Below are 9,596 nucleotides of genomic sequence, written 5' to 3'. Positions count from 1 at the left end.
CTCTCTGTCTTTAACGTGGCGCCCACTAGTGGATTCAAATGGGAGCTGCAGTTAGAAGTTTGTACAACCGGAATCCGGATGTGATCATCTTTGCTTTTGTCTCAGCAGCATCCAGCCCAGAATCACACCCTCCGCGCGGCGTCTGTTTTTTCCACTAAAAAACACCTCGAAAATGTCGGGCTCGTCTAATCTCGTAGCCATGAAAAAAGTGGTACAGCAGCTCCGGTTCGAGGCGAGCATAAACAGAGTGAAGGTAATTAATGTGCTTTTTGTTTTTCTGTGTAATAACGGAGGGGGAAATCTCTACCCCGAGCCGCTAACGACGCTAGCTGGTGCCAGGGGCTAGCTGCTACGTTAGCCGCTAGTCAACAGGCGTAACAGGGCGTAGCTTGGACCGAAGGGCTGAAGGGAAGTATTGTAGTCTGATAACACTGTTGAACTGAATCATTAAGCTTTAAAAACAAAGAGGAGATAATGTCCAGACTTTTAGCTTGTTACAGCTGGCATCTGTCTTGTGATTTAAGAGGGCTACACCCGGGTTTCTAACTTATCTTCATGTAAAACTGTAAACATGAACCAGATGAATAACCCTTTATTCCTTTACACAAGTCAGACACTTTTCCCTCATGATTTCACTACACAGTTTATTGTGGACATTTTTACTTTGTTAAAGTTACAAAGGACACAAGATAACTTAAAGAACTTAATCACAAGATAAAATGCTCCATATAATGAATAATATAATGAATGAGACTGTTATGAGTGTGGGTGTAGTCATGAATCCAGAGGGTTCTCATTATAAGCCGGTTTTCAGTATTACAACATCACACAATTTAAACTGTATTTGATGCAATTTGGGAAGTACCAAGCAAAACACACATCCATAGTCCAGTTTCCATGTAAATGAACACCATCAGCTATTTTAACCTCTTGCACTCCACCCCCATTTTGTAGCAAAAACGCCTAAAATGACATACCCAAATTAAAATGACTGTAGCTCTCTGAGACAAAGACAGAGTAATGGGCCTCTGAAGTCAGTAAAAAAATGAAGATTTTGCCTAAAATAAAATAAAAAATGTATTTCAGGATGAATAACTGTCTGTGGCTTCATCTGAGCAGGTAAATGACACTGTGGGGCTGTAGACACACTATCAATGAACAGTCGGTCACTCTGCTTCAAAACAGTACTATCAGTGATCAGACAACACTCAACTATCTTCAAACATTGTACCTTATTGAAATCAGGTGTGATTATGATAGCTGATGTTGTTTATGACACAGAAACACCATAAAATATCACCAAATAAAGCTATATGAAACGTGAAAGTTATGATCCCACTTTCTAGACAGTGTTTCTCAGCCAAAAATAGTGGTAGGAGTGAGACTCTTACATCGGTGTCCTGGCGGAGTTTATTGCAGTGATTTTAATTGCATTTCCATAACAACTTAAGATTAAAAAAAAAAAGTGGTCCGAGTTGAAGTAGAGATGCACCGATCCAGCTTTTTCAGTTTCGATACCGATCGTGATGCTGTGGCTTTGAGTATCAGCCGATACTGATCCTAAAAAGCTATATACCTTTGCATGTAGAGCAGAAAAGACAACTACACAGTTCTGTCCTCAGATAAAATGAAAACAGATTAATGCAATGATGCACTATTTATCTCTAACAAAAATAAACAATTGTGCAACAGCAGTTGAAAACAGTGTGAAATACGTCCACACAGCAGAGTCTCTCCTTCGCTCCGTGATGGATGACGTAGCTTACATCGCAATAGATTTGTCGGGCCGATATTCGATCCAGATATCGGATCGATGCATCCCTTAGCAGAAGGCAAAGATATCCTGTGAAAATAGAAATAAAAAACAACGACTGGCCAGCTCACCTAGTGTAAAAGTCCTTAGTACAGGCAGGCAGTCCAAAAATGTATCTGAGGCACCCTGACTGTAGTTAGAAATCATTGAATACATGGATAAACCAACTCGTTTAGACTACAGTCCTCATCAGGGTGTGACACCTTGATCATCCTCAGGGTGATCGCCTCTGTAGTTGAAACACGTTGGTTTGTCGATGTATTAATAAGGATTTTTAACTACAGTCAGAGTGCCTCTTATGCATTTTTGGACTGCCTGCCTGTACCGTGGACTGTAACACTGAGTGAACTGTTTTATCTTTATGTGACTCTTTGCCTCATCCTTGAAGAGCACCTGATTTTTTTCACATCTTACTACACAGAGCCTCAACCCATTTTTTCCTCAATATCAGTGCCAGCATGTCCTGATTCTTTTCTTAATCTCTGACATGGGCCAAGCTTTAAAAAATTGAATCATGCAATTATCATAATACAGCAGGATGTGCTACCACCTTTTTCCTGATCATGCCATTGGGCTGTTTTTTCACTCTTTGAAAAGCTCCTCAAGAGCCACAAAGGATGTTATACACCTGTTGTCACTGGCTGAGCACAGGACTGGGAAAGATATCGATATTATTCAGTTTCAATTCAGTTTTATCTATAAAGCCCAATATCGCAAACCACAGCTTTCCTCAGAGGGCTTTACAGCATACAACATCCCTCTGTCCTTGGACCCTCACAGCAGATAAGACAAAACTCCCCAAAAAACTCTCTTATGGGAAAAATATACATATTAAATGTACAGTGATCCACATTATCTTCATATCATAATACGAGACTAGATATTGTCTTAGATTTTGGATATTATGATATTGTAAGGGTTGTGTTTTCCTCCTCAGTAAAGTGATGTAATATTCTGAACTTATCGAACTGTTTAAGCGGCTCACTGAGTTGCCTTTACCCTCTTTGTCATTAAATCCACATTACTCCACATTATTTATCAATAATCTAATTTAGTGAAAGCTTCCATATTCAACCCTACAATAGTGTCATAATATCGATATCAAGGTATTTGATTAGTGCACAAACTCAGCCTATCTGTCCCTTCATGTCCCCATGTCATGGTTTCCATTTTGGCTCCTCTCTGTCACCAGGTCTCTCAGGCAGCTGCGGACCTTCAACAGTTTTGCATGCAGAACGCCTTGCAGGACCCTCTGCTCACAGGTGTGTCCTCCAGCACCAACCCTTTCAGGCCGCAGAAGGTCTGCTCCTTCTTGTGAAACCACTGCATTCATTGGTGAGTCCCACACCCTGGCGGCACATTCAGGCACACACTGATACATACTGTGCTTACTACACAAAGGGTTAGTGTGATTTCTGAAAGGGTCTGAAGAGTAGATGATGTGCTGGGTAGAATTTATTTTAAGAGTCCACTTCTCTGCCTCTTAAATTTAGCGTTTGGTGAAATGAAATTCGCCGTAATGAAAGCTGCATGATTTGACAGGTGGCTGTTAAATGTTATTGGCTTCCCTCACAATAAAATGGCGACTGTGGTCAGCTTGAATATCAGTGATATGTTTTCACAGTGGGGAATAAAACATCCATAGAAATGTCTCACACATCTCCACCATGATGTCCTTCTTAGCATCTATGCCTTCTCCTAAAATTGATGAAACTAATAATAATTACTCTTTTTTTTTTTTTACGTTGGCCACACATTTTTAACATTTGCTCCTTTATTATACTGATGCATCACCAAGTATAGATATTGTAAATTCCACACCCTGAAACTATTGTTTTCCCACCTCATCTAAAAAGAAAATGGTTTGAAGCCGATGATAAAATTCCAAAACAAACCCACTTCGGTTCATTTAAATCAAATCCTCGGCCTAACCTGTGCTGTGTTTGTATCTCTACTTTTATGTTCATGTCCTGCAGGCCTTCATTTTGATGCTACAGGGAAAAGTTGACCTCAACACTGCTCCTCATGCCAAGCCATTATACTGCCACGGGATCTCTCGAGTGTAGATCACATTGGAATCATGTCAGGAAGAAGACCATCTATTTTCAGCCACAGTAGAAGAAGAAAGGAGACAGTTTTATTTTTCATGGCACAGTGTGATTTTTGAGTAAATAATTGTGCCTTTTCTATTGTTCTATTTTAGTCATCACTGTTCAGGACTTTTTTGTATTTAATGAATAAAAAACATTCTTTACTACTCCAATGTTTTATTGATTGGCATTTTCTGTTTGTTGCTACTCAGTGGGATTGCATTACAGACATAACTGTTCATATTGTGCTGTCAGGAGGATTTTAGTGTCGTCTTGAGATATTAATAGAAGCAAGTGACGTATAGATCATGAGATGGAAATGCATTTTCCATATTTTATTATAGAACAAAGAAAAAAAGATTATAAACTATGTTTGGGCCCCTCTGCCAAGTTAGTTTGCAATCTACTGCTAAACAGCCAGGGTAATAATGCTTAAGAAAGCATTTTAAATATTGTGTTCGGGATCACGTCCGATGGTAGGAAAGGTAAGTATTTCTGCTTCTTAAAATATACTTAATAGGTCATTTTCACAGTAGACATTTTGACATGTCACAGTAGGAAAAGCACAAGAATAAAAAATGGGTCAATTCCATTTAGCTGGGTTACAAGGATTCCTGGATATAGTGCTATGAGTAACACCTGTGCCTTTTCCTACCATGACAAGTCCAAATGTCTGCTGTGAAAAATGTCAATAATGGCCAATAAAAGCTTCTGTGTTTAAATTGTACTTAGAATAACGTAACTAATACTGCCAAATAAAGGTATGGTGTAAATAAAGTATAAGTGACATTATGAGATGAAATAAATGGACTTGAATGAAGGTGCTACTGGAAAATAACTATAAATTGCAAACAGACATCTAAAATGGCATTTTGGAATAAAAATTACATTTTTTTGTAAAACTCATTGAAATTAAAGTTATAAAATAGGTTTTAATACGTAATGTGAATTTCTTTTCACAATTTGTATCTTACTTATATTTATTTATGTAATTATTTTATTGATTCACATGTATTACATATTAAACACATGGTTCTCCATAGAGCAAAATTACACTAGCAAAAAATGGAAATACTTCACAGTACAAGAACCTCAAAATACTAAATCACAGCAGTATATGATCAAAACAAGATGCCTGTTAATTAAAATATCATTAAAAGAATATTGACTACTAATAATAATACATACATAACTAGCAGCCCTCAGATGAGTTATTTAAAAATCATCAATTAATAATTTACTAGGTTTTTTTTTTTTTTAATAAATAATAATTTATAATTACAACATCAAGAAACAAGGTCGTGGAACTGAGTAGAAAAAAAATAGGGGAAAAATAAATAAATAAAAATAAATAAATAAAATAAAATAAAAATAAAATACTTACTTACTCAGAAAATAAATAAATAAAATACTAAATTAATCAAAACAGTGTGGCAGCGTCATACGCGTCATCCTCGCCCGTGATTCAACTCTCGCGAGAAGTGAACACTTCCGTGAACTGAACCCAGGTCAGTCTTCTCGTCCCGCTCCCTCAGCGGTTATAATGGAGCCGTTAAATCACAACTGACGCGCGACCTGCCGAATGAAACCGTCCTCAGCAACGTGACGAAGGAATCATGGGACAGCGTTACTGTGGAAACGACGGTAACTTCTTTAGGTACGCTAGCATGTTGAACACGGTTAGCTAACAAAAACGACTAGCTAGTGAACCGACGGTTTGTAACATGTCCAGGCAGAATAGATAACCGCTTGTCTTGCCGTTGTTTGCAGTCACATAGTTTAACGTTGAAGCTACGTGATGCTAACCGCTCATCATCCTCACTAATGTAACGCTAGTACAACATAATAACTAGCTTGGTTTTTGTCATTGTACGACCAGCTCAATGAGGACCGTTAGTTTACTGGCTCATTAACCCGCAGCAGCAGAAAACAGTCCAAGAGTGCATTCAAGATGTTGCTCCAGCATGGGTCAACACAGCTCCTCTGCCTCACAGCCAGCAGCGGGGTCCCTCTCTTCACCAGAGGAGCCTCCAAACAGCTGCCCTTCTCTGTCATCGGCTCCCTGAATGGTGTCCACATGTTCGGGGGTGGTCAGGGAGTAGTGCTGTCCTGCTGTGAGACTGAAGGTGGAGGCAAAGTGGTGTGGAGAGTGTTCCAGGACAGTGTGATGCTCATCGCTGTGAGTGGAGGTGCACAAGGTGGTGCAGGCAGCAGCAGCAAAGAGGAGGAGGTCTGTTTACAGCGCCTCCTGGAGAATGTGTGGAGCTGCATGGTGCTGGTGTTGGGGCAGGATGAGCTGACCAGTGTCAGGAATGTTGAGAGGCTGAAGAGGGACCTGCGGTCCTGCTTCAGCCTCATTGATCAGCTGTTGGAGGAGAAGCAAGAGGGCATCCTGGGTAATCTGACCCACTGCGCTGACTCACTGCTGCCTCTGAGCCCCACTCTTGTTCAGGAGGCTGTGGATGGCTTCGCTCAGGCTGCAGACAGTGAATTTGGCTGCCTCATGGTCCATGGACGGATAGCTGCAGCTACTGAGAAGTGGTGGCGCCTGGCACCACAGGAAGTTGTGCTGCTCTCTGCTTTGATACGATCCCTCTCTGCCTCTGGATCAGCCTCTTGTGATTACCCTGTTTTCCTTCCTCAGGGCAGCCCCACCGTGGCCCACCGCCTGCTCCGCTTCCAGCTGCTCCCTGGGGCGGATGTGTGCGTGCTGTGCGGCCCAACCCCGTCACTGCACAGAGCTGAGAGTGGGTTAGTGGGTCGTTTTTGGACACCCCTGGTGGAGACCCTGAGGGACTGCCTGGCTGTTGGAGAGCGCTGCTTACCAGGATCTGTATCCCTGCGCCCTGATGTGCTGGCACTTCTTCTCATCAACCGTGAAACACGTCGCTCAGTCTCCTGTGTACGGACTTCCACTAATCACCCACTCAGTGACCTCCCTTTACCCTCCAAGGCCCACTGCTGGGAGCTATTGAAGCTCTTCTACATCTTCAGCACAACACGCTACTTCAACCAGGAGGAGACGTCGTCCGTCTCCCCAGATGAGAGTGCTCAGAGAGGAAACACTGACCACTTTGTCCTTGGATTTTCTCACCAGCCACTGCAGTGCTATCTGGTTACAGAGCAGTGCAAGAGCTATGGACTTCAGACGCCACAGCACCAGCTCTTCCTGCTCACGCCACTGTCAGTGCCCACCTTTGCACTGCGTACGGTGGCCACACAGACTCTCTCTGATATAGTTGCAGCCACTGGGTTTTAATTGAAGACTTTACTTTATTACAACATGTATGAAACCTACCATCTTTGACCTTACAGATGGATAGATATTCACCTGTAAGGTCATTTAGCTGCTCCTATTTAGATTGTTCTAATATCTTTACTGATCTAAAGACCTAAACATCAGCCTCCATCTTTCCATCGTTTGTACAGACACTGGTGTGAGATGCACAACAGAAAAGAATATCACTGTTGATGGTCTCACTGGATATTTTTACTGGACTACTGCTTAAGAATTCAACACTGGTGAAAATATGAAAACAACTGAAAGTGAACTTCTCTGAGCTTTGTTTTGCATTCAAGAGATAAGACACTTGCACAATTGTGTCTAACTGCTCTGGCTTCAAGGCTGTCCCTGTCACAGTAATAAAAACTGGTTAGACTTGAATAATAACATTATCACTAGGATTGCACTGTGTTTCAAAATGTGTCAGAGAATCACATGAAAATGTTACACTGGGATAAATAAGTGCCTTTGACATTTTGAATCATTTCGCCTCAAATATTTTGTAGTTTTAAATATAGTTGGTTACTTTCTGAGTCTTTGTGTCACTGAGTGATTTATTCACATTTTTCCTTCATCTAACGTGATAATAATAATGTTTGACAACTTTTGGTTGAATGTTTCATGGCAAAACTTAAAGATCCAGTGTGAAGGATTGAGGGGGATATATTGGCATAAATTGAATATAATGTTAATAACTGTTTTGTTGGTGTAAAAAAACAAATTGTTGTGTTTTGTTACCTTAGAAGGAGCTGTTTATATCTACATATGAAGTGGGTCCTCCTCCAAAGACTCCGCCATATTGTTTCTACAGTAGCCCAGAACAAACAAACCAAACACTCTGTGCTTTCCAATACCCATTCTACCATACTATATAGTACGCCAGAAAAAGATTTCATATGTCCCAATACATAGTATGGGACATACATAGTATATATTGCAGTATGCAAGCCAGCATGCTTCTCTGGCTATTCTGACCCACAATCCTCTGCGCAGTGGACGATACGACACATGGCCTGAGCTACAATTAGATGTCTGCTTGACAGCTGATTGACAGCTGTCAGAAGTCACAATTACAAATAACAAATGACCAGTCGAATAGTCATTATAGGAATACTAGTCCATAGCCATTGGTAGCTTTGTCACCTTCTACCTATGCCAATCCTCAATGCCTATGTGCAGTTTCACATAGATTGACCACGTCAGTGAGTAGAAAAACGTGGGACAGACAGAATGACTGACTGACAGAATGACACACTGACAGTTTCCATGATTATGTACAGCATACCATACCATGACTTAGTCATACCAAAAAGTAGAAGGAAAAAACAACAACATTGGTCCACAGGGGGAGCCACAGCGATCGGTCGCATTTCAGCCATTTTGAAGCATTTTTCTGTTGTTATAGCGCCACCCAGTTGCCAATTAGAGTTAAATTTCTCCAGTCACCTTGAGGCGTCCTGTTCTACATATCTACCAAGTTTAGGAAAAATCCATATAGCGGTTAGGCCTAGATAAGAAATGAGCTCTCTAGCGCCCCCATTTTGTTTGATGGGGTCAATAATGGAGGCGTCCCCTCAGATTATGTGTGGTCATATGCCTACAAAGTTGCGTGGTGATGGGTGAAACCCTTGAGATGTTATACACCTTTATGTGATGAGCCACGCCCTCCGCAATATTCATTGCCTTATAGAAGCTCAGTTTTAGTAAGTTTTCCAACTTTTGCCAAGAGGGAACTTTAGATATTGGTCCCTAGATTATGTTCACCCAGTTTCATGCAGATCGCTCAAACTTCCTAGGAAGAGATCCATTTGAAGTGTTTTTTCAAAAAATTCAAAATGGCGGAAAATCTATATAAGCGGAAGTTATGGGTTCTTGAGGCAAATGTGTTCCTCATGAGGAGAGGCATCTCTGTGCAAAGTTTCATGTCTCTACGACATATGGGGCATGAGATATGCCCATTCAAAGTTTGACATTTCAATGGGTTGCTATAGCGCCCCCCTTTGGCCAATTGATGTAATATTGCTTCATTGGCATCCTCCCATGACCCTCTACCACTGTGCCAAATTTCACATGGATTGACCAAGTCAGTGAGGAGAAAAACGTGAAACAGACACACAGAGTTTTCGTCATTAAATAGTAAGATAAGATAAGATTGATTAAGTGAACAAAACAATCATAAATATTACAAACAACAAAAGGACATAACTATAGAAATAACAGACAGGACTGCAGATGTAATTTCACTGTCACAAATTTATGTTAGAATCTACAATCTGTGAAGTTATAACTTCAAAGCTAAACTACACACATCACAAAGTACCAAAAGCAGATCTCTCAGACCCCATTTTGGCGTCGACCACTTCAGTTCACCTACACACTTGGTAAAAGGGAGAAGTTTCAGTTCTGCAAA

General features: G+C 40.8%; 2 protein-coding genes across 2 annotated transcripts; both read left to right on the top strand.

Moving 5' to 3' along the window:
- The first annotated feature begins 86 nt into the window (after positions 1-86).
- Positions 87-4,070, top strand: LOC117271607 (guanine nucleotide-binding protein G(I)/G(S)/G(O) subunit gamma-5-like). Its single transcript, XM_033649893.2, has 3 exons — positions 87-253; positions 3,006-3,148; positions 3,790-4,070. Exons 1-2 carry the CDS (start codon positions 173-175, stop codon positions 3,129-3,131), a joined length of 207 nt encoding a protein of 68 aa, XP_033505784.1. The 5' UTR covers positions 87-172; the 3' UTR covers positions 3,132-3,148; positions 3,790-4,070.
- A 959-nt stretch (positions 4,071-5,029) lies between these two features.
- fuz (fuzzy planar cell polarity protein) lies at positions 5,030-7,698 on the top strand. The gene has a single exon (XM_033650153.2). It carries the CDS (start codon positions 5,855-5,857, stop codon positions 7,160-7,162), a length of 1,308 nt encoding a protein of 435 aa, XP_033506044.2. The 5' UTR covers positions 5,030-5,854; the 3' UTR covers positions 7,163-7,698.
- Positions 7,699-9,596: the final 1,898 nt, after the last annotated feature.

The sequence above is a fragment of the Epinephelus lanceolatus genome, chromosome 12 (assembly GCF_041903045.1).
Source record: "Epinephelus lanceolatus isolate andai-2023 chromosome 12, ASM4190304v1, whole genome shotgun sequence".
NCBI lineage: Eukaryota > Metazoa > Chordata > Actinopteri > Perciformes > Serranidae > Epinephelus > Epinephelus lanceolatus.
The sequence above is the reverse complement of the archived record's forward strand: the minus strand, read 5'-3'. Positions and strand labels throughout refer to the sequence as shown.